The 26,171-nt window shown below is 45.3% G+C and overlaps 1 protein-coding gene across 3 annotated transcripts in view; it reads left to right on the forward strand.

Moving 5' to 3' along the window:
- The window catches only part of LOC137415103 (E3 ubiquitin-protein ligase TRIM7-like), an 80,970-nt gene that overhangs the window by 1,455 nt on the left and 53,344 nt on the right, over positions 1-26,171 (forward strand). The window contains exons 2-3 of one of the 3 annotated variants that reach the window (XM_078770170.1): positions 7,212-7,368; positions 25,396-25,878. In XM_078770170.1, coding sequence (XP_078626296.1) covers positions 25,435-25,878 — 444 coding nt within the window. In that variant the 5' untranslated portion in view covers positions 7,212-7,368; positions 25,396-25,434. The remainder of the gene's footprint in view (positions 1-7,211; positions 7,369-25,395; positions 25,879-26,171) is intronic. The other 2 variants (XM_078770172.1, XM_078770171.1) reach the window with 2 other exon arrangements.

Consider the following 26,171-nt stretch of genomic DNA (forward strand, 5'->3'; position numbering starts at 1 on the left):
TTTCTCGTGTGCGCTTGAGGAGAACTGTTTGAAGCCCAGAAAACCTTGCAGCGTTGGAGTCAGGGGTGTTGTTTTGACTTGGAACTCTTCCAGGGAGCTCAGGACCAGATGGTGCTGGCTTGGCCTGGATTGAGCGGGGGAACGTTTGGCTGCCTGCTACACGGCTCGGTGTGCTGGCGCACTTGACCGGCTCCATTGTTTGGGCGCTTTGATGTGCGGTCCTCCAGTCGACCGACCCCGCTAAAGTGCTCGACGAGGCCAGAGCTGAGTGCCAAATAAAAGAGGGGATTTGCTTTTTGTTTTCTTTAATCATTTCCCTGTCTGTATTCAGGTATGAGTGGAGACGTCTCAAATTACGATATTCGTTTTTATCTCACCTTTCATTCCGATCATATTGCACTTATTTTCATTAAACCATTAATTATTTATTGCATTTTTTGTCGTGCCTGTGTGTTTGTTTCTGTGTTTGTTGGGTTCGGATAACCCCCGTCGTGCTGATCGGCCCAGGTAAGGACCTCGTGACCTTCGGTCCCGCACGCGCCATCAAAGGAACTGATATTCATTTGGTTGGACGCCTCGGGAGTAACAACGATTGGCTACCCATCATCCTGAGGTGTTTACCCAGGTGACGCGACAATATCTTAAATTCTTCATTCAAAGAGGTAACTATTCCAGCACAGTGGAAAAATGGCAATTGTTGTCCCAATCCCGAAGACTTCTAGACCAGTTTGGAATAAACTCAGACCAATATCGTTGACTGATCACTTTGCAAAATTAGCTGAAACCTTTGCAACTCGATGCATACTCATTGACATTAAGGACAATATTGACATCAATCAGTTTAGTAACCGAGCAGGTTATTCCACCTCACACTTCCTTGTTAAGTGTTTTCATTAATTAACTTGTTAATTGTTAACAATCTGTATGAGCACGCTGACAAACAACGAAGTCACCGCTTGGTGGTTGCAACAGATTTCTCTAAAGCTTTTGATGAAATATGTACAATGTGGTTGTAACATAGTTAATTCAAATGGGTGTCGGGGCCTGCCTTATTTTTCTGGATATGTGGTTTCTTGGATAAAAGAGTTCGATATGTTAGATACAAGGATACCTTGTCTGTAAATCAAATCCTGTATGAAGGGGTACCAAAGGGAACTAAATTGGGCCCTCTCTGTTGTTTGGCTCAAATCAATGATGCAACGACTCAGCTTGATAACTATGCTCATATTCTAACCTTCAAGTATGTTGATGACATGACATTGATTGAGGATTGAAGGGGCAGGGAACCTAATGTGACAATACAATCTGCCTTGAATGTTTTTACCCAATGGGCAATGAAAAATAACATGAATTTGAATACTGATAAGTGTGTGCTTATGGAAGTTTGTTTCATGAAGCAACCTCTGCCAAAGCCTCAATTTACGATCCAAGCAACTTTACTGCAGAAGTTTGATCATATGAAAATACTGGGTTTTGTCATCTGATCTGATCTGGAGTGGAATCTTCACATTAGCAATATTGTCACCGGGGCAAATGGAAAGTTGTTTATGTTGAAGACCCTTCAGTTTTGTGATATTCCACCCTTCAAACAATGTCGCCTTGAAACTTGTCCGAGATTTTCAGGCCAATTTCTAACATCTAATGATAGGCCTCAAGCTGAGGCCTGAAATAGTGCCCAGAAAATGAGTTTCGTTCCGAACTCGTGGGACTACGATTTCTATGCATTGTTTTATTGTATACAACATGCCTGACCTTGTGTTCAAAGTTTAACTCTGAAATCCTGCCAGTTTCCGTGAACGACCACGTCAAACTAGGTCATGTAGAGTCAAAAAGGAGGGTTTTTAGCTCCGGTGCCGACTTTGCGGCGTGGTATCTCCGTCAGTACATATAATTCAGCCTAGGAATTTATGCTAGGCACAGACCTCCCATGGTTCTGTGGCCCTGTCAGTTTTGAAGGCTCTTACTTACGCACGCATCATACAGCGGAAATGTAAAAAATGTACTTTTGTCGTACGTACCTACTGTAAAATTCAATGAATTTCTCCGAAATTAACCCAAAATATTTTCGAAACCATCAGAGATATCCTCTCGAAAATGGGTAAGCTTGGCATATGGAAGGGATACTGCTTATTGACGACGTTTCGTGGTTGTCTGGAAAACAACTGATGAAGGGGGCGACACTAAAAATGTCTCCAGATGCATATGGGGACCGCATGATGACCAGGGATATCATAGTGAATGTAGAGTAGGGAAGCTTGGTATTATGGTCGGCGGTATGAATCCGATGAATACATGATAATCCATTGATACAATAAGTATCAATCCATAGATAATAATAAGGCACACACCTGAAGTAAATCGCATGATAGTTTATTCACCGTCGTGTCAATACGCAAAGATGCAGGCTTCGATGTTTGCGAAAATTCTGAATGTCCACGGCTCAAGTAGCACAAATCTTCTTAAAATTTCAAGGCAATCGGATGAAAATTGAGGATTTTAGAAATTCGACAAAGTTGGTGAACTTTGGCCTATGTTGACCTATTGACCTTTTGATCCCAAAAACAATAAGCTTCTTGCTTATGATCAACTCTACCATTTGGTGAAATTTCGTGAAGATCGGTTGAAAATTGTGACCTGTAGGCGCCTGACGGACAGACAGGCAGACCTGACAAACAGACAGACAGAAAAACAGACAGACAGACAAACAGACAGAATAACGCATAAGATCAAGCAATATACTTGAAAAATCTCAGGTAGAATTAATCAGCAATTATTTCGCTCAGGTAGAACAGCAAGGTGATCGTGAGTATTTTATTATTAAAATGAGTATACAGTGCACGTTTTTATGCCTCCGCAGGACGGTTGTCCGTCCGGTTGTCGGTCCGTACCAGACTTTCGTTTCCAGAATGACCGCTTATGGGATTGGCTTATTGGTATGAACTGTCATAATTGGTATGATAACAAAATTGGTATGAACTGTAATGCAAAGATGAACTGGTTCGATTTTGGGTTGAAAAGGTCAAAGGGACCATGGTCATGTGGCCTTTAATTTAAAATCTTGGTTACCACAACTTGTGGACGAGACAAGGGATTTCCATCAAACTTGACAGTAAATATCGCGGATGCTTCTTCATGGTGGTCGAACCCTTCCCCCTCCTCCCCCCAATGCAATTCGTGGACAAAATCTTCCCCATTCTGTCCTGCTGCCCGGATTCATCAGGTCAGCGCTTTATTAGGGTCAGAGTGCCGATTGGTCCCCATGGACCGTCCCTTTCCCTCTTGTCCCTGTTTCTCTCTTTCTCCAACTCTGACGTGGCCCTGACTTCGTGAAGGTGGGTCACACCATCCTCGATGTGGGGGATCTCTGGGTCGTTTCTGGGAGATCGATCCGCTGTCTTTGTGTCAAGGGCTTGTTCGAGAGAACTGTCCGAAGTGATACAACAACAACCAAATTTGTCACCACAATGGCCTGCTGTGCAAAGATGGACAGATTAAATTTTTGGGTGTAATAGGACATGTGCCCTTTGAAAATATTTTTGCAGATCTCTTTTCAAACTCGAGTTTGAAACATCTGAGGATTTACCTCTGTCATGTGACCTTTAATCGAGATCAAACGTAAACAGTGGGTTGACATCGAACGCAGGCGGACGCATATCCAATATCACCCACCGATGCAGACATTGTACAACAGAGCTCGTTTCGTCCCACCCTGCACAATAACTTGGGGTATAATTAGCAGTGTAGGTAGATCCTAGACACGTGGAGGTAGATCCTAGACTCGTGGAGGTAGATCCTAGACTCGTGGAGGTAGATCCTAGACTCGTGGAGGTAGATCCTAGACTCGTGGAGGTAGATCATAGACTCGTGGAGGTGTATCCTAGACTCGTGGAGGTAGATCCTAGACTCGTGGAGGTAGATCCTAGACTTGTGGAGGTAGATCCTAGACCCATGGAGGTAGATCCTAGACTCGTGGAGGTAGATCCTAGACTCGTGGAAGTAGATCCTAGACCCGTGGAGGTAGATCCTAGACTCGTGGAGGTAGATCCTAGACTCGTGGAGGTAGATCGTAGACTCGTGGAGGTGTATCGTAGACTCGTGGAGGTGTATCGTAGACTCGTGGAGGTGTATCGTAGACTCGTGGAGGTAGATCCTAGACTCATGGAGGTGTATCATAGACTCGTGGAGGTGTATCATAGACTCGTGGAGGTAGATCATAAACTTGTGGAGGTGTATCATAGACTCGTGGAGGTGTTGGTGAACTCGACGTCGACCAGATGCTGGTGTCTGTTGGCAAGATTGTGACACTCGCCGTCCAATTGCAGCCACGTCTGCAGGCATTCACGATATTTACTCCATCTAAGAGGCGTAAACGGCGAAGTTATGTTATTCACGACGTGTTCAAAGTGCATGAAGCACTTTAAACGCGATTTTCCCGAGGCCATGACTAAACATTCAGCGCGACATGGGCGCCACCATTTTGTATATCATGTGACCCAAGCAAGTGTTCTGATAGGCCTAGATTCAAAATTAGCGCCTTCGATCAAGACAAAGTAGTGCGACATAAACGCGTGGAAAACTTTCAAACTGGCAGGATCTGTTAGTTAAACTTTTTGTATGTGCTACAACTCGGCACGTACTCAGATTACCAGTGATTATTTTTTAGTCTCTCTGACCTCGGAACGGGAAGGAACGATACACGGTGTCAGCTTGAGGCCTATGAGTTTCGACATTGGTTTGCAGACCTGAGGCAGGAATTCTATATTCCTTCCCCAATTCTTTAATCCTTCTCCTGCTTTTCGCTGCAATTACCCTCCTCTAGTTTATCCTGCCTAATGGTCATGTTATTTTATAATAAAATTTGTTTTTATTTCTTGTCATTCCTCAGTATATGCAGATGACAGACCGTTCAAGTGCACTTTCTTTTTTAAATTGTTTATGTCGTATGTATAATAATAATAATAATAATAATAATAATATTAATAATAATAATAATAATAATAATAAAGGAGTCTTATATAGCCCCATCAAGCAGAGTAAACTACCCTCATGGCAATTTACATTATCATGCGAACGCACACACACCGCACACACACACACACACAAACATACACACACACAGACACACCTTCACTCTTGCCCTATTCCTCTCCCTCCCCATTCAAAACCCACAGATGTGTACTCCCCCTCCTCCTCCCCTCCCTCCCCCGCACATGTACACAGACATACTCTCGATCTCTGTCCCACCTCAAACCAAAGGGAAAACAAGACTTAGACTTTGAAAGACTTGTGAAACAGATAGGTTTTGAGGGAGGTTTTAAAGGCAGGAAGAGAGTCAACATGTCGAACAGAGGAAGGCAAGTCATTCCAGAGCAGAGGTGCAGCAAATGAAAACGATTTCTCGCCAAACGACTTGGTGCTGGTGCGCGGCGGCTCTAAGGTCATAGAGTCGTCGCGTGAACGAAGCCGTCGCCGAGGTTCATAGAGAGTGAGCAAATCGGAGAGATAGTGAGGTCCCGTTCCACACAATGATTTATAACAGTGTGCAAATTTTGTATTGCACACGAGCAGAGACAGGCAGCCAGTGTAAAGATTCAAGAAGCGGAGTAACATGGTCAGACTTCTTCGCCTTACAGACAAGACGAGCGGCAGAGTTTTGAACCTTTTGTAACTTATCCAAGAGAAACTGAGGGCAGCCAGCATACAAAGAATTACAATAGTCTAGCCTTGAGAGGACAAGGGCACAGACCAGAGTTAGAGCAGCTTGAGGAGTAAGAAAGTGGCGAATGGATGCGATCTTTCGCAGCTGAAAGTATGCTGATTTGCAAGTTTGAGGTACATGCTTGGAAAATGTCATGTTACAGTCGAAAACCACACCAAGGTTCTTGGCCGACGAAACAACGTTTACATCGGTTTCACCAACATGAATAGTGGTAGGAAGTGAACATTGTAGAGGACATCTGTGCGACCTTACAATCATAGACTCTGTTTTAGCATCGTTCAGCTGAAGTTTGTTTTGGGTCATCCACGCCTTCACGTCGGCAATACAGCCTTCTAACACTTCAACAGTGGGCACGATTTGTTGAATCATGCTGCCTTTGTACAGCTGATTGTCATCCGCAAAGGCGTGGTGATCAACTGAATGTCTGGCAACAAGATCAAATAGAGGCTGAGTGTACAAAAGAAAGAGGATAGGTCCCAGGACTGAGCCCTGGGGAACGCCAAAGGAAAGCGGAGAAGGGGCTGATTTCTGGCCATTGACGACAACTGTTTGCACTCTATCAGTAAGATAGGACATCAGCCAAGAAAGGGGAGTACCAGTTATACCAAATGTGATTTCAAGACCACGAATTAAGACACTATGGTCAATCGTGTCAAAGGCGGCAGACAAGTCCAAAAGAGCAAGAACGGAAACCTTACCACAGTCAAGAGAGGTCAGAAGATCATTGGTTATTCTTAGGAGAGCGGTCTCGGTGCTATGGCCTGGTCTATATGCTGACTGGCGAGAATTGAAAAGATTATTTGAAACTAGATGGTCATTCATCTGTGATAGCACAATTCTTTCTGTGATCTTTGACAGGAAAGACAGGTTGGAGATAGGACGGTAATTTTTCATGTCGTTAAGGTCAAGGGTGGGCTTTTTAAGAAGTGGTTTAACAAGAGCTTGCTTAAAGAGAAGCGGAAATGAACCCATAGTCAAAGAATCATTGATAACTGCAGTAATAAATGGGAGGAGGGTGTCCAAACACTAAATGAACAAATCGGTAGGAAGGGGGTCGAGATCACATGTTTTTGTGTTTGACTTGAGGATTGTACATTTGACAATTTCCTCAGTAACAGGAGTAAACGAACTAAGAGGTCGTCCGTGAAAGCAGTGTTAAGCATCATCGAAGGAAAGGAGTGACTGCTTGTCAAGATTGTTTCTTATTGACTGAATTTTATTGTGAAATAAATGCAGGAAGCGTGGGGTAGTTCGTTTTGAGGAAACATAGTGGGAAGAACGGATTTATTTTTGGTGGCAAGCAGGCGGTTGGTAATGCTGAACAGTTGCTTGCAGGAGGAGCTCCTAGTAATCCGATCAGAAATATATGACGTTTTTGCTTTCAGAATGATTTTTATGACGAGTCTTTTAGCTATGTTATACAACTGTTTATGGACTGTGAGGCCAGTCTTCAGCCACTGTCTCTCGGCACGTCGTCGTTCCTTTTTGGCAGCCCTGACTTCGTCGCTGACTGCGCTGAACCACGGAGTACTCCTGCGTCTGGGAAAGGCGCGCCGTGTCGCTGGAGCATGACAGTCCAACGCTGTGCGGAAGCAACAGTCGAGGTCTTCTGCAGTGACATCGGAACGGCCAGAGAGACGGGTGTGAAGGTCCTCTTTAAAGGCGGAACGGTCTAATGTAGATGGTGGTTTAGCCTTTTTGACTTTCAGTGATCAAATCAGTTTGTGATTTTGTCTGTTCTTTGTTTTATGCCCTTTTTTCAGCGTGTTAACTCGTATACAATTTAATTATATTAAAATGTACTATTTTGCTGCCATTTCTGTTTTTTTCTGTCTGAATGTTTTTGATCGATTGAATAACACCATTTACTACGACTACTACTACTACTACTACTACTACTACTACTACTACTACTACTACTACTACTACTACTACTATGAATATTACTACTACTACTACTACTACTACTACTACTACTACTATTAATATTACTACTACTACTACTACTACTACTACTACTATTAATATTACTACTACTTCTACTACTACTACTACTACTACTACTATTAATATTACTACTACTACTACTATTACTACTACTACTATTACTACTACTACTACTACTACTACTACTACTACTATTACTACTCCTATTAATATTACTACTACTTCTACTACTATTACTACTTCTATTAATACTACTACTACTACTACTACTACTACTACTATTAATATTACTACGACTACTACTACTACTACTACTACTACGACTACTACTACTACTACTACTATTACTACTCCTATTAATATTACTACTACTTCTACTACTATTACCACTTCTATTAATACTACTACTACTACTACTACTACTACTACTACTACTACTACTACTACTATTATTATTACTACTACTACTACTACTACTACTACTACGCCACGCCATTTTGCTGCTCCTCGGGCCGTGCTATTTTCGACATTTCCTCCTCATCCTCCTCCGTTTCCGTTTGTATTTTTGGTTTATTTGGGTTATCTGAACCGAGTTGGTTCATTTTGTTATTTTATTTTGACGTCCCGTTTGAGTTATTAGTCCTTTTGTGTTCAGGCCTAGCCGCGGCGTGCGGCCTCACCCGTGTGGGACTAGTTTTGCCGTGCCCGATTTGTGGCGTATCACAAAACTGTTTGACTTCCTTGTTTTTGCTTAATAACCCTTGACTTTCTGTGCTAAATTTGCATAGTTTTGGCAATTAAGCCGATAAGTTATTTGCTCAACGCGCGTTTGATTATCCTTTTGAGTTCATCATCAGCATACCGGTACGGTCATGCTAAAATAAGCAAAAGCTCGCGAACGAGCTCATTGGTATTTTTTTTCATTTTCATTTGATGGGAAATATACCGTTAATAGTAATCATGCCTCTGGATGGTACATGGGCAGAAATGGCTGCTACGACCTCTGGTGCAGATGGGAACCGCCCTGCCCACCCGTTTAAGGCAATAACAAGGAAGCACGGGGTGAAATGCAAGTTGGGACAAATCACCCAAATAGAGGCCTAGGTAAAAGCACTCGCTAGTGTGGTTGATCCAGCAACGATAGTTGCAGCCTCGAAAATGTATGGACAAGCTGTGTTCTTTCTTAACTCAGAGGCTGCAGCAAACAAGGCCATTGAGAAAGGAATTAGTGTGGGAGGACTCTTTGTACAAGTCGAGCCGCTCTCAAGTCTTGGTAGAAGGATAATTATATCTAATATACCCCCTTACGTGCCTGACAATGTCGTGGTGCCTTTCCTGGAACAACTGGGAGTGTTGAGATCACCCATCATGCCTCTGTCTTTGGGCTGTCATGAGCCCTCCCTACAACATGTCTGGTCTTACAACAACAAGACTCCATCGAATTGGGAAAGGATGCTGAATGTGAGGGGTCATTTGTTATTTCTTTTGACGGAAAGAATTACAGGGTGTTTTATATGACAAACGAACCCCGTTGTTTTGGATGCAAAGCGATTGATCACAGGAGAGCAGACTGCCCCACTATCATTAAAGAGGTTGCAGCTCCTTAATGCCCAGATCAGCCTCGAGGGGATCCCAGCGTCACTGAAGTTATCCTAAGAGAGGCGGCTGCTCCTTTGTGCTCGAGGGCAGTGGCCCCCCAAGAAAGTTCTATACCAGCTTCTCATCCCATCTCTTCCGCTGCCATAAATCAATGGAAGACAGTGGGAGCAGGGAAGGCAAAGAGAGCAAACAACAACAACAACATGCATTTTAAGGCCATTTTCCCTGCTAGAGCGGGGGTTAGCCTTGCGGTCCCCATGACAATTTTCTCCATCTAGCCCTGTTTTCTGCATCTTTCCTTGTTAACCCCCTTGCCTGCATTTCTTCTTCCACCATATTTAGCCAAGTCTTTCTCGGTCTTCCCCGTCCTCGACTTCCTTCTAAATTCATTTCCATCACTCTTCTCAACCAGTCACTTTCATCCTTCCTCAACACGTGACCAAACCATCTCAACCTGTTCCTCTTCACAGCATCAATCACAGGCTCTATTCCCATCATTTTTCGCAATTCCTCATTTGTCTTCCTCTCTCTCAACGATACTCCGCACATCCATCGAACCATTCGCATTTCCACCCTTTCCAACCTTCGTTGCTGCTCTACGTTCATTACCCATGTCTCGCTCCCATAAATCAGAACACTTCTCACACATGCAGCATACACCTTTCCCTTCAGCTTCAACGACACTCCCCTCCTCATCAGCACGCCACTCAGTTCCCGAAACTTCTTCCATGCACATCTCACTCGAGCAACCGTTGCCGTGACTGATCCACCTTCTCCATTCAGCATGTCTCAGAGGAAGCAAAATGTTTTCACACCTTCCAGCTTCACGCCGTCTCCAAGATCCAACTCAACATTTCCTCCATCTGCAGCTCCCTCTGTACACACCTTACATTTGAATGTAGCTGCCACACTGGTTAATGACCCTCTCAGACCACTACATTTTTGATGAACCCACTCAGCGCACATTGTACATTGAATGGAGTTCATTCCGACACCCTTCCTGCACACAGCACAGGGCCACTTCCCAGTTCTTTCCACCTCACCACATGCTTTACCACTTGCCATCACCTTCGTCTTTCCGATATTCACCTTCAGACCTTTTGTCTCCATACATTCCTTCCACTTGTTCATCTTTTCCATCAGTCCATCCATACTTTCTGCAATCAACACCAGATCATCTGCATACAACAACTCCCAAGGTAAACCCTCCTTTACGTTCTGAGCCAGCACCTCCATCACAGCTACAAATAGTAGTGGACTTAGTACAGACCCCTGATGCGCTCCCACCTTCACCTCAAACTCACCACTGTTCCCGTCCTTCGTCCTTACAGCTGTGTGCGCTCTTTTGTACATTGCCATCACTACTCTGATCAACCATTCCTCCACTCCTACCTTCCTCATTGCCCATGTCAATACTTTGTGTGGAACCCTATCGAATGCTTTCTCCAGATCAACAAACCCAAGAAACAACTTCTTCCTCTTCTCCATGTACTTCTCCTGCAACTGCCTCACAATAAAAAGCTTGTCTGTCATTCATCTTCCTGGCATAAATCCAAACTGCATTTCGTCGATCTTCACTTTCTTACTTATCCTCCTCTCCAACACCCTTTCCAACACCCATTCCAATACCTTCATTCCATGCTCCAATAACTTTATCGCTCGGTACGAGCCACACTCTAAAGGGTCACCTTTCCCCTTGGAAAGAGGGACGAGGGTTCTCAGTTCCCAATCCACTGGAATGCAGCCTTCTTTCACCGCCAGATTACAGATCTCTGTCATTCTCTTCACACCCCAACTTCCTGCTGCCTTCAACATATCTCCCACAACTCCCGTCGGCCCTCCCGCTTTTCTACTCTTCATTGCTTTTATCGCTTCCTCAACTTCCTTCTCAGTTATCTTCTCTGCCGGTCCTAAAACTGGTTTACTCTCTATGTTGCCATCCCATTCATTCTCTGTATTCAACAGCATTTCCATATATCTTTTCCATCTTCCTTTAATTCCATCTGGGTCCACAACGATTTGTCCCACTTCATCCTTCAAGCAACTCACCCCCCCATCACATCACACGTCTCTTTAGCTATCTGCTTTGCAATCCTGAATATTGCTCTCTGACCCTCTTCCGAATCCAAGCGTTCTCCAAACATTTTCCTACATGCCTCCTGCGCCTTTGCTACCTCTTTCTTTGCAGCATTCTTGGCTGCCTTATAACTTTCATGCTCTGCTGTTTCTGCTCCCGTACCCTTCGCCTTCTACCACTCCTTCAACTTCTTCCTCTTCTCGTCAATCCTCTTTCCAACTTCATCATCCCACCACCATGTTTCCGAGTGCCTCGGTGGTCCTTTTGTCCATCCACATACCTCACCAACGGCTCCCAACAGACTATCTTTCATTGACATCCAACCACTTTCAAGCTCAACCACATCATCCTCTGCCCTACTCAGCCTCTCTTTTAATGCCTCCCTTACTGTCACCTCTTTCAACCTCCACACCTTCATTCTCAGTTGGTACTTCACCCGCCGAGCTCTCCTCGCACCTTTCACCCTTATGTCGCAGACAACCAAGTGGTGCTGTGAAACAGCCTCCTCCCCCGGGATCACCTTTGTGTCCCGGAGGTGCCCCCTATCTCGCCTACCCACCGTCAGGTAGTCAACGGTTGTCGTCGACCCACCTGACATGCTGCGTCATGACATGAGGTGTCAGCACCACACCACGTCGGCCCGGTCAGCACCACACAACGTCGGCCCGGTCAGCACCACTCCAACAAGCTTATTGTCCTCCTTCTGGAACTGAGTATTACAAATCAACAAATCAGCTCCATCAGCAAACTCCAAAATCCTTTCACCTTCTCCATTTCTCACACCATATCCGTAACCCCCATGAACTCCCTCAAAACCATCCATACTCCTTCCCACATGTCCATTTAGGTCTCCTCCTACCACAACAACCTCCTCATCTTTCACGTTTTCCATCAGCTTCTCTGTCGCTCAGCAGAACTTGTCCTTCTCTTCATCGCTCCGACCAACCTGCAGAGCATATCCCGAGATGACGTTCACCAAGAGTTTTCCAATCATCATTTTCACCATCATCAACCTATCACTCACTCTAGTCACACTCACCACACTGTCTACAAACTCCTCAGAAAACAGGACACCAACACCATTCATGCCCTCCAGGCACCCTTGCCACACAAACTTGTATTTCTGTCCCTGCCTACCCTTCACCATTCTCACACCACTTCCCTTCCATCTCGTCTCTTGTACATAACATATGTCCACTCTTCTTCTGACCAATACTTCCACCACTTCTCCTGATCTCCCTGTTATTGTCCCTACATTCCATGTCCCAAACCTCAGAAACCGATGTTCACTTCGGGCTGCACCCTGCCCATATGTAGTTGTAATTGTCATGGTTCTCTTTTTGAGGCAATGTTTTTTCATGGCCGGATGCCCTTCCTGACGCCAACCCTCTTAGTCGTCTCTTACGACACGCAGGGATACGGTGTACCTATTCTAATCCAGGGTACACACTGGGACATGTTTAAAACATGGAAATTCTGGGGGGGAGGTGGGGGGGGTGTGGGGGGGGGGGCATCATGGCTGCGGGGGCCCCGTCAGCACCATGCCACGGCGGCCCGGTCAGCACCACACCACATAGGCCCGGTCAGCACCACACCACGGCGGCCCGGTCAGAACCACACCATCTCGGCCCGGTCAGCACCACACCACACCGGCCCGGTCAGCACCACACCACGTCGGCCCAGTCAGCACCACACCACGTCAGCCCGGTCAGCACCACACCACGTCGGCCCGGTCAGCACCACACCACGTCGGTCCGGTCAGCACCACACCACTTCGGCCCGGTCAGCACCACACCACGTCGGCCCGGTCAGCACCACACAACGTCGGCCCGGTCAGCACCACACCATGTTGGCCCGGTCAGCACCACACCACGTTGGCCCGGTCAGCACCACACCACGTCGGCCCAGTCAGCACCACACCACGTCGGCCCGGTCAGCACCACACCACAACGGCCTGGTCTGCACCACACCACGGCGGCCCGGTCAGCACCACACCATGTCGGCCCGGTCAGCACCACACCACGTCGGCCGGGTCAGCACCACACCACGTCGGCCCGGTCAGCACCACACCACGTCGGCCCGGTCAGCACCACACCACGTCGGCCCGGTCAGCACCACACCACATCGGCCCGGTCAGCACCACACCACGTCGGCCCGGTCAGCACCACACCACGTTTGCCCGGTCAACACCACGGCAGCCCGTTCAGCACCACACACTTGGAAAGGACTTCGAGTTCGATGCTGTTGAGAGATCGAAGCAAGCCTCCTTGCTCGAGCGGACCGGAAGCGGAAGTCCATATATATAAGCACATCTATCTATAATTCCAGTAATCTCTGTGTGTATGTATGTATGTATGTATGTATGTATGTATGTATGTCTGTATGTCTGTGACCGCTGTTTCTCGACAACCACGGGTCCGATATACTTTAAACTTGCCAGGTATATTGCTGGGGACCCGAGGATGTGCCTTTTCAAGGTTTCATATTAATCGGACAAGTAGTTACCGAGCTATGTCCAAAAAACGATTCAACCAATCAGAGAGCAGCGAGCTATCACGTGTGCCGAACGTGCCGAACAGACTCTGCCTCGGACGGCACATTTGAGAGCGTATTCATTTATTTCACGTTGGCAAACTATGTTGGCGTTAAACTATGTTTTAAAACTAATTAAAACTACTTTGCGATTCATCGTAACTGCGATTCGTAACTGCCGTTCGCTTTGGCTTTGCGAATGGACCAAACCATTTCATGTAAATAGAGGGGGGGGATATAATTTTAGATATAGATATAGTACGGGCATGCCCTAGTATATATAATGTGCATATATATATATATATATATATATATATATATATATATATATATAAAACACAGTTTGTGTGTGTGTGTGTGTGTGTGTGTGTGTGTGTAATGTTACCGATAGACTCCTAAACGGAGAGGCTTACGTGCTTGATATTTGGCATAGACATGGCCATTGAGCCTGGGACGAACATGGCCGAACTCAAAATATTTGACAATCCATATTTTTTATTCATATTTTCCTCAGCGCATTTCAGTGCAGGGAATCAACGGAATCAGAGCAGGTGGGCACTGATTCGCTCAGAGCGATCACGTGATGACGCTATGACGCTATGAAACGCTATGACGCTATGAACGATATGACGCTATGAACGCTATGACGCTATGACGCTATGAAAAAAAAAATCGCTATGACGCTATGAAACGCTATGAACGCTATGACGCTATGAACGCTATGACGCTATGACGCTATGAAAAAAAAATCGCTCGCTTTGCCAAGGGGCTCGCTCCCCCGCCGTTCCCCCCCCCCCTCCCCCTCCCCTCCCCCGCCCGGCAATGCCGGGTACTTCTGCTAGTAAGGATATAATATATTGTGGGCTTTCACTAAAAATACTAGCAAATAATAACGGTGGGGTAGCAGAAAAGGAGGTGGGGTTGAGAGGTTGGGGTATTAAATCAAGCCTCTCAAAATATCAGCACCACACACCACGTCGGCCCGGTCGGCCCAGAGCCTGGCGCGAAGTCCAAGGACATCAGCACGTCATCCGAAAACATCTCCGGTTGGTGCGAACCACTCAGTCAATGGCGCGAACCAGGTCCCGACACGCCCTTGCTCGCTTGGCCCTGATGAAGGCCTCGCTGGGTGTTCTCCAAACAGGGGCAAAATCGCCCAAGCCATGCTGGATTTCGGCAGCGGAAGCCTTGCTCGCTCGGCAATGATGAAGGCCACGCTGGGTGTTCTCCAAACAGGGGCAGAATCGCCCAAGCCGCGCTGGATTTCGGTGGTGGAAAGCAGCCACAGGCAAAAGACGGCGGAAAGGCAAATAGAGCACAGAAGAGAAAATCAGAACCCGCAGAGGATGGGACCACGGAACACCCTGGTACAATTGAGGATGACATGGTGCTCTTTGTGTGTATAATGTGTATACATATAATGTGTCAAAGGGATTCGTAAGGCCGAGTATTCTGAAGGAGAAAAGAGTGGTAACCCAATCTGAAGAAATGGAAGAAGAAGAAGAAGAGGAAACTATTCATCAAACGACAGGATATGGAGAGTCTTCTCTCTCAGATCCACCCAAAGACAGTTTGAAGAATGAACAGGAAGGGAGACCGTCAGGTAGTAAACCCAGCACGGAAAAGACAAACAACCTAGAGGTATCTGACTTGACAGGGCCAAATGATACTGTGATGTTGGCTCCTGAGAAAATGCATCCAATAATAACAACTGCAACGAAGCTTCAAAATAAACCAGGGATTGAAACATCTACAAGAGCAGTGCTGAACCGAAGGATTAACACCGAATTTTCAAAGGATGCTGAAGTAGCATTCATCGGTGGGACAGACAGAGAGAGGGAACGAGACACACAAGCATCAATGAAGTTGCTGGCACTGACCGACATCTCAGGTGATGTCACTTCACTCACAGTTGGCGCAGAAAGGGGAATAGTTGAGCACATCTCTATTTTACCACCCCAAAAGGTTGGATCTCCTATACCAACTGAGGAAGAGACATCCATTTCCACAGGTGAAGCAACGTCCGCTGCATCAGAGCCAAAGGAGCGTTCCTCTGCGCCAGAAGACAATGCCAAGTCAGCCTTGAGAGACGACATGGCAGAAGACTTGACACATTGGATAAGTTCACCAAAGGAGAAGGATCTTGAACCTCCAGACAGCGATGATGAGGAAAGTATTGGTGATGGGGAAGACTATCAAGGGTCACTGACTGGTTTAGAGACAGACCTACCTGCAGGACACCATTCCTGCATTCCCAGCCAGGAGATACTCGAGTTCCTGGAACAAAGCTTGCATAGCAGGAAGAAAGTGGAAATGCGCTGAAATGGTGGAAAGATTATGACTTGCTAGTGCATTCCCTGTATGTACGAAGGAGAGAGGGTCATAAAACAAGGACTTCAGGCTTGGCCGAACAAGCCCGAGTCAGGAAGTTTCTAGCAAAGCTGTTGAGTTACGGGCCTGAATACACTAAATTGGTTTAAGATGATGAATTTCACATAAACAAAACTCTAAATACAATAATGACATCAAACTTACGAATAGGATCATTGAATTTCAATGGCTGTAAGGATGCATTCCGTGTGTACCAGGTATTGTCATTCTGTGTGAAGGAAAAACTTGAAGTAACCTTTCTGCAGGAAACCCACTCGACCCAAGAGGCTGCATCCCGATGGGAAAACCAATGGGAAGGTTTGGCCTTTTTCAGTCACCTAACGGACACATCTTGTGGAGTGGCTACCCTCTTTTCACCAAAGAGGAAACCTGAAATACTTGTCGTAAAGGAAGCCAGTGTGGGGCGGTTGCTACATATAAAAGCAAAGTTTGAAGATTTTGTTGTCAATTTCGTCAACATTTATGCACCTTGTGTAGGAGTTGCAAGGGGGATTTTCTTCAACCGGTTGCAGAGATTCATGCTCACCTTGCCTGGTGAAGAGTGTGTAATTCTTGGAGGAGACTTTAATTGCACTCTAGACCCCTCCCTTGATCGAATAGGTCAGGAGCCACATAATCCCTCTGTAAGAATATTACAACAAACCATAACACTGTTAAACTTGAGAGATACTTGGCACATACAACACCCCACAGACAGAACATTCACATACACGAGCATCAGAGGTGGTCATATATCACAATCCCGGCTCGATAGAATTTACGTGTCTCACCGTTGGTGTAAGAGTGTCAGTGACTCCGGCAGAAAAGTTGCCCATTTCACAGATCACAACTTGGCCTGGATCAAGTTTTCCCTGGCGGAAACAAGGCGAGGCCCTGGCTTGTGGCACCTGAACAATGCTTTAAGTCAGGATGAAGCCTTTTTGTCAATCTTTTTGAATTTTTGGCTAGCCTGGAAGAATAAAAAAGGAGATTTTTGCTCACTTGGATTCTGGTGGGATGAAGGCAAGGTACGATTGAAATTGCTATGTCAGGAATACTTGTATGGTTTGAGCAAAACACTTGGGGTAGGGATCAAAAGACTGGAAGAGGAACTGCTGCACCTTGAGAAGCACCTGACCACCCTTACCTTTACTGAACTGCAGCATACGAATAAAAGAAGAGCACCCTTAAAGCATGTAGTCGTGTGAAGGCACGAGGGGCGTATGTGCGCTCTCGTTTGCAGTTTATTTCTGAGGATGAATATGTCCTGAATTATCTCAAAGGGGTGGAATAACGCAAAGGTCAATTCCGGACTATATCGAGTGTTCTCGCAGAAGATGGTCTCTTGCTCAATGGCTCGGAGGGTGTTCAAAAACGAATTAGAGCCTTTTACGCTCAGCTATATTCGGGTAAGAGCACAGATGCAGGTGCAGGTGGCACTTTGTGGAGTAGTCTTCCTGAAGCCTCTCTAGAAGACCGGGAGCAGCTGGAGACTCCATTATCTCTGGAAGAATTGAAAACCGCCCCTGCACAGCCTATCAAGAGATAAATCCCCTGGCATGGATGGCTTATTATGTGAATTCTATACAAAAGTATGGGACTTGGTTGGACCTGATTACCTAAGCATAGCTCAGGAAGCATGTGATACAGGTATAATGCCCCTTTCTTGGCGTCGAGCGATTCTGGTTTTGATTCCCAAGGAGGGTGACTTGAGAACTTGAAGAATTGCCGCTGTGTGTGGATTATAAGGTCATGGCTAAAATGTTGTCACTCCGTCTCGGACCAGTCCTGACAAAATTAGTCAGCCAGGATCAATCTTATGCCATTCCAGGCAGGACAATACATGACAACATATCCCTTGTCAGAGACCTGATACAGTATGCAGACATGACTCGGACTCAAGTCGGATTTCTTTCCTTGAATCAGGAGAAAGCCTTTTACCAGATGAACCATGAGTATCTCTTTGAAACCTTGCTAACTTTTGGGTTGGGGAGGAGATTTGTAGGCATGATTCAGATGTTGTACATGTCGGCAGAATGCCGAGTTAAAGTCAACGGTTTCTTGCTCACGCCCTTTCCATTTGAGAGAGGAATAAGACAAGGATGTCCCCTGTCCGGCCAATTATATTCCCTATGTATTGAACCCTTCCTTTGTTTGATGAGAAGAAGGCTAACTGGCATTGTGGTGCCACACAACAGGGTCAACCTCAAACTTTCTGCATATGCAGATGACGTTCTCGTGTTTGCCAGTAATGCAAGGGATATGCAAGTAGTTTATGATTGTCAGCAGGTCTATTCAGCAGCATCGTCTGCTACAATCAATTGGAGGAAAAGCTCTGGGCTTCTAATTGGACAAATGCAGGTAGAGGAGTTAACAACACTTTTTCAGAAATTGACCTGGAGTCGCAATGAGCTCAAATATTTGGGGGTGCACTTGTCCACTGCCCATGGGTACTCACCACTCATTAACTGGAACACTTTAGGGGACAAGATCGAAGCAAAGTTGAGAGACTGGCGTGGACTACTAAAAGTCCTGTCTCTGAGGGGAAAAACACTCCTTCTTAAACAGTTTATAATTCCGAAGTTAGTATTCAGGCTCTCTTGCATAAGCACTCCAGAGGAGTTTCTGGTTAAGATGCAGAGGAAGCTATTGGACTACTTTTGGAATGGTATACACTGGGTTTCCCTGGGCATTCTGAGCTTGCCTTTTGCAGAAGGTGGACAGTCTTTTCCCTGCCTTCGAAGCCACTACCACGCATCCAGGCTGAAGACCATACAACGTTACCTACATGTGAACCCTGGACCGCAATGGTGCTCACTGGCATCATACTTCTTCAGCAAAGTGCTCAATCCAGGGTACAAAAGGAATCTTTTCATCATTACATCACGGAGCCTGTCTAGTGCTACATTGCCTCTTTTTTACCAAGAAACGCTGAAGGCTTGGAATGTAGTCGACGAACAAAGAACAGTTCCTTATCCAGGCAAGGACCTGTTAGAAGAACCGCTCATTCTCAACGCTCTTCTGCAGGCCCCAACTCTGGCTTCCTTTTCAGTAAGAAGGAACCTCTTAGCTGGTAACATATCCACATTGGGAGACCTTCTGAACGATGGTAAGAGAAGGCTTATTTTACCCAAGGAACTCGTAGCGAAAATGGGCCTAAGGACAATCAGGATCCCCTCCAGGATACTTGAAGAGGTCAAAAGCTCCTTGCCTCCCGATTGTCTGGAATATCTAGAGAATCCCAAAGAGGGTGATTGATCTGGACAGATGTCCATCGGTAACTCCATGGATTTTAAAATCAGACCACGATGTTGCGAGCTCTCTCAGCCAATACCTGCAAACAATATGAGTAAGACCCCTGGCACAGTGGAAATGTCGTTCTGTGGGCTATCAAGGAAAAATATATACCTGCTAGTGTTCCACTCACTCCATTATATAGCTCTTGCAACCCGACTAGATACTCCCTGGCGTGAGATTCTTCCACTTCCTTCGACTGTTCATCCACGTTGGGATTCATTCTATCTCTACCCAACGTGAAGAATGATGGCAGACTTAAGTTGGAGGTTGCTACATGGTGCACTGAGCTCTGGTTCTATGATGCGCCATTTCACTAACTTCCCAGAGGAATGCTGCTTTTGTGGTGAAAGGGAAACTATATTTCACATACACCTTCAATGCCACCGTCTTGAACCAGTGTTCTTACTGATGAAAAATCTTCTCTTGCGCTTCTGGCTTCACTTCTCTCCAACACTTTTTATCATCGGGCACCCGGTAAAGAAACTAAGCAAGTCACGTGATCTCCTTGTTAACTTTATTTTCGCCTGTGGGAAAATGGCAATGTATGAAACCAGGAAGGCAAAAATTGAGAGAAATGTGGTGGAACATAGTTCTGTATGTCTGAAGGGCTTAATACGCTCACGCATTATTTCGGAGTACAAGGTGGCAGAATATAGTAACGCTGTTCAGAAGTTTAAGGAAACCTGGACTATAAATGATGCACTTTGTACGGTCTCCGCACAAGATACTTTGTAGACTGGTTCAATTTCCAGCAAATGTGATTGCATGAGGCATTTTTGAGGAAAAGCAAACAAATAGGTTTTTCCTAAAGGGAATTTTGTGCTGAATATGAATATCTTGTTTGTGTTTCCCAAAATTGCCTAATTAGGTCATTAATTAAGGTCAAAGGTCAATAAGTGCAAAATTCAAGTTTTCACAGAAATTGTTTTATTTTTAATATTCAATACAGTGGTAAAAAAGGTTTTCCAATATCTATCATCTTAAGCCATACATTGCATGTCAAAGATTTGAATTTAATGGAAAATGTGAAAGAAAATTTCACTTCTATGGAGAATATCTCCGTAACGGTTGACCTTTCTATGTAGTGCCATGTCAGTCGATTTCCCTTTGATGTTTCATGTCAAAATGCACCAGTGAAAAGAGTATATGGCATAGCATCATTGTCTAGATTCAGGGGAATGAGACTTTGTTGTTTGTTTTGCGAAATTTGCAGAATTAGCCACCAATTAGGGTCAAGGGTTAATTAGTACAAAATGCGAATGGGTGGATTGTGGGGGGGTGGATTCCAAATGACATGGTAGGGGTGGGAGTGGGGTGGGGTGGGAGGGGTGGATTGTGGGGGGGGGGGGAAGGGGTGGATTGGGGGGGGGGTGGAATTGGGGGGTGGGGGCAGATTGGGGGGGGTGGAATTGGGGGGTGGGGGCAGGGTGGGAGGGGTGGATTGGGGGGTGGGGCAGGGTGGGAGGGGTGGATTGGGGGGTGTGGGGCGGGGTGGGAGGGGTGGTTTGGGGGGGATGGGGCGGGGAGGATTGGGGGGTGGGGCGGGGTGGGAGGGGTGGTTTGGGGGGTTGGGAGGGGTGGGAGGGGTGGATTGGGGAGGTGTTGGTGGGAGGGGTGGATTGGGGGGGCAGGGTGGGAGGGGTGGATTGGGGGGTGGGGCAGGATGGGAGGAGTGGATTGGGGGGGTGCGGGTGGGAGGGGTGGAATTGGGGGGTGGGGCAGGGTGGGAGAGGTGGATAGGGGGGTGTGGGGCGGGGTGGGAGGGGTGGATTGGGGGTGTGTGGTGGGAGGGGTGGATTGTTGGGGGTGTGGGGCAGGGTGGGAGGGGTGGAATTGGGGGGGTGGGGCAGGGTGGCAGGGGTGGATTGGGTGGTGTGGGGCGGGGTGGGAGGGGTGGATTGGGGGTGTGGGGTGGGTTGGGGTGGATTGTGGGGGGGGGGGGTGGGGCGGGGTGGGTAGAGTCCCTTTATATACAGAGTTGCGACATAGAGGGTCTGGAAAAATCTAGTCACGTGATTGCGTGGAGGCATTTTGAGTCCATCGTGGACAGGCTCAGGATCGGACGCATATCGGTCAGCGTTTTAACGTTCCCGCTGTACGCAGCGTTCTCATTCGTGTTTTACATCGATTTTACGACAAAATGACAGGTTGTAGCGCCTGTGGGTGCACAAATAGAATGGAGAAGGGATTCAAGATGTATAGATTTCCATCAGATGCTAAAAGACGGAAAATCTGGGAGAACAGAGTCAGTCGTGTTGGATGGAAAGTAACTTCTTCGTCAGTTCTCTGCCAGGTCAGTGTGATGGTGGTAATGGTCCCATATGCGTATATTTGTGTGCTGCGAGTGAGACTGGCCTTTGCTTTGGCTTTACAGGCTTGTTATCCATTGCTCGTGGATTAATTAGCACTTGAAGGGGAAGGCATCTTTATTTAAAATTAAGTTTGAGTTAGAGTCTTCGAGCTAGATCAATTAATATAGGGTCTAGATCATGTCTCCAAAGTCAGACTCAGACTCAAAGTCAAACTCCGGTCAAACTAAAGTCAAAACAAAGACGAATGAACGGAGAACGGATCCGATTCCTGACACTCCCACGCTCGGCAAGCTACCACAAGGATGATGGGGAATTCTTGGCAGATTTCCTCAGTCAGGAAGTGAGAGTACCGTCCGAGGAAAATCTACAGGGCCTTGTCATTCCAGATATCCAAGACGTGCAGGAGCTGTCTCAACCTGAGCGCGATAGCTTGTACAACCTTGCTGGCTACTGTGTTCACAGTATAAGGAAAAACCAGAAGACGTGTGATGATTGCATTAGCCAGGTGATTGTTGCTGAAGGTGAAGAAGTTAACCAAGCTGCAGAGCTTACTGTACTGAAAGAGTATAAGCAAGGGTGTCTTGTTCATGTTTCAGAAAAAGTGATCAACATGTTGGTAACTGTGGAGGCCATGTTTCGTGGTGCACAGGATGCTTTCATGGCTGAAAAGAACGTCGCAACAATGTTTGTGGAGAGAGCAGAGCAGATAACGAGAGATGTTCACTTCCCAACGTGCCACAATCTGAAAGCCAAACTGCTTACAAAATTCATCAACACACGCCGACACATCTTTTGTAAGAAAAAGACACATCGACGCAGGCAACAAGCTGCACAAGCAAGGAAGGGGGGTGAACTTGGCAGCAAGAGCATGGCAATGAGACAATTGGCTGCAAAAGTTAAATAGATATTTCCATTGGACTTCAGTTGCAGGACTGCAATGTGCTGTACACCTACAAGCTAGCAACTTACCTGGATAATTGGACTAAATAATCATTTTGAAAATGTTATCATTAACATTTTCTCTAATATGTTATTTCAACAGGGAATAATACACATATCCAAGTTATTTTAAAGCTATGGACTAACATACATTTCAACATGATATTTCTGAGGGAATGATTGTAATATTGGTTGCAAATTAAATAAATGTACTGTATGAATATCTCGCAAAGGAGCTCTTTATGAATGACGAGAATTTGAGCATGTATAGTTGTACACTCTGTTTTGAGGTACATGAATCAAAACTTACAAATTGTTGTTTATATACATGTACCAATGCCCTCTGCTGAAGGCACTTTCCTGCCTGTGGTAGTTCGTACTCCAACAAGTGAATGACATGCTTTGTTTTAAACAAAATTACGTAATTTGCTATAAAAGTGGAAGGTTACAGGTTCACGGTTTGAGGATTAATCGTAAATGAGTTCAAAGCCTTTCACAATGGTCTCTGAGACCTTCGTAAAACAAATAATAAAATAAGTTTTATTTTTTGTACTTTCACATGGAAGATAGGATTATTGTCATTCAAACTTTTCAATGATGCTTCAGAAAGAATTTGCTAGAAACCAATTCATGCCAGTGATACAGTTGTATGCCACAACTGAGAAAGGGGGGGGGGGGGGCATGCATTGAATGTATGTATTTGTCTCTGTTGATTTGAATGTGTGAGGACATTAACTTGTGTTTGTGTGTGTGACTTTCAATTTATAATTTGTATGTGTGTGCATTAGCACATGCGTGTATGTGTGTGTGTGTGATTGTAAATATGTAATTTGTATATGTATTCGTGTGTGTGTGTGTGTGTGTGTGTGATTGTAAATATGTAATTTGTATATGTATTCGTGTGTGTGTGTGTGTGTGTGTGTGTGTGTGTGTGTGTGTGTGTGTGTGTGTGTGATTGTAAATATGTAATTTGTATATGTATTCGTGTGTGTGTATGTGTGTGTGTGTGATTGTAAATATGTAATTTGTATATGTATTCGTGTGTGTGTGTGTGTGTGTGTGTGTGTGTGTGTGTGTGTGTGTGTGTGTGTGTGTGTGTGTAGAGAGAGATATAGAGAGAGGGAAAGAGGGGGCCAGGGGTAGGGGGGCTAATCTATTTTTGGTGGGATTAATATATGATCGGCAACATGCAGCAAAGTTTAGATTAATAATTTAAATATGAAAATTAAACAAACACAAATATATACCCACACACGATAAACAAGGTCAAACAACTGCAGAAATACAAAGATAACTCTTAACATTGTATTGTACATGTACATGTATAAGCAGGGAGGTGAGAGTTCGAGTCTCGCTCTCGCCTCCCTGAAATTAAAATGAGGCTGAAATAAGCAGCACGTGTACCTGTCTAGTTCATTCCTTCTTTGTCATGGTTCTAAATGTCTGTGACTGTTAAATCACAACCAGCTCTGTGATTTTCTTCTTTATCATATGGCTCTTCGTTGTCATAAATCCTCTATTTTGTCATCTTCACATAATTTGTTCATTATCAACATGGAAAAGACCATTCCCATCTCTCATACATAGAGAACATAATGGAATACACCGTTCAATGCACTAGCGCCATACGGCGGCTCCGCACTGAATGGACTCAAAATGGTGTCAAATCGTTAGTTGTCGCTACTCTCTCTATAAAAGAACTCTAGGGGTGAGAGGGGTGGATTGGGGGGGGGGGGGAGTTGCCTCGGCCTGTCATCATTCTGAGGTCTGCAAAATGAGTTCCAGCTTACTGGAATCCCTGCAATTCATCAGGGGCACAGCCACGCTCCCAGCAATGATGCAATCAGCAGCCTCAGCCTCCTCGCAAAATCTGTATTACAAAAGGAGCCGTCCGTCTTGTTTGTTTGTTTTTCATGTTATAACTTGAGAACGAATTAATGGATTTCAAGAGATCCAGCGACGTGGGATTCGAGTAACTCCCAGGTAACTCCCGGGAAAAAACTTTTTATTTTAAGGGGGCATGGACACGCGGGTCAAAACTGCAAATGCCAACACGTGACGTTGGTTATCCCTGCACGGAGGGCAGGATCTCCCAGAAATCCTTTGTTTGTTTGTTTTTCTTCCTCTATAGATTAGCCATTGCAGCAAAGATTGGTGTTTCCATCAGAGAAGCGACGCGTCTTATATTCTTGGAATAATAATAATAATAACTCAGGAAAATACACTTGATTTTATGTTCTTAATGCAGGAAAATAATACTTTCTTTTGAATCCAAACAGCACAAACACAATGCACAAACATGTTAATTAATGGTTCAGTTTGGACAATTTTATAGTTGTGTGATATAATCCCTGGGCCTAAGGACAATTTTATAGTTGAATCCCAAACCATATTTTCCCCATTACCTCCTAAGTTTGCGGTTCACGGGGATTTTCACCACCTCGTGAACGACGAGGCATTCCTGTATAGACTTTAACACTGAGTGGGGTATCGTGTTCTATGAACTCTCTTGTTTCTAAGGTAGTTGTGCTCCATAGTAATTTACCTGATGTTTTCTTACCTCTAACGTTTTGTTTTTATAACTACCCCATCTCGATCTACAGGTTTCAACTCTGCTCCACTTCCTTCTCTGATACAAGAAAATGGCGTCTTCTTCGATGACTGGCGTTTGTGCAGATGAACTTCAATGCGCTGTGTGCTTTGAACTGTACGAGGAGCCAATTACTCTGCCATGTGGTCACTCATTTTGTAAAGTCTGCATCGAGCAACACTGGGAAAGCAGGGAAGAGGCCACAGTCTGTGATTGTCCGAACTGCCGTGAGGTATTTCCGATAAAACCAAAATGTCAAAAGAATGTGGCCCTTGCCAAATTGGTAGAGAAGACGAAGTTGGTGCCAGGAGTAAACGTGGAGAAGATGAAGTTGGTGCCAGGAGTAAACGTGGAGGAGCGAAGATGCACCGAGCATGGCAAACCAATACAACTCTTTTGCAAGGATGATGAAAGCTTGATGTGTGTGATGTGCATGGTTGGACAACATAAGAACCATGAAGTTGTTCCTGTGGAGCTTGTTCATGATGAACTCAAGGCAAGTAAATAAATGAAAATGGTTTTTCTTTCATGTAAATTATATCCATATGAATTTATTTCCCAGAATATAAAATCCATTCTCAAAGGAAGTTGAAAGAACAAAGAGCCAAAAGATGTAAGACATTGATAAATTGCAAGTTGTGTAATCATGAAAATTTCTCATAACTCAGAACATTCCTCACAAGTGGAGGTTATTTTATAGAAAGACTACCTCCTTATGATACTTTCCCCGACACTGCTGTAGATCAATTGGTTGTAGAATGAGCGAAGTATCAAAAACAAGTCTTTTAA

This window comes from Myxine glutinosa, chromosome 1 (assembly GCF_964187855.1).
Source record: "Myxine glutinosa chromosome 1, kmMyxGlut1.1, whole genome shotgun sequence".
NCBI lineage: Eukaryota > Metazoa > Chordata > Myxini > Myxiniformes > Myxinidae > Myxine > Myxine glutinosa.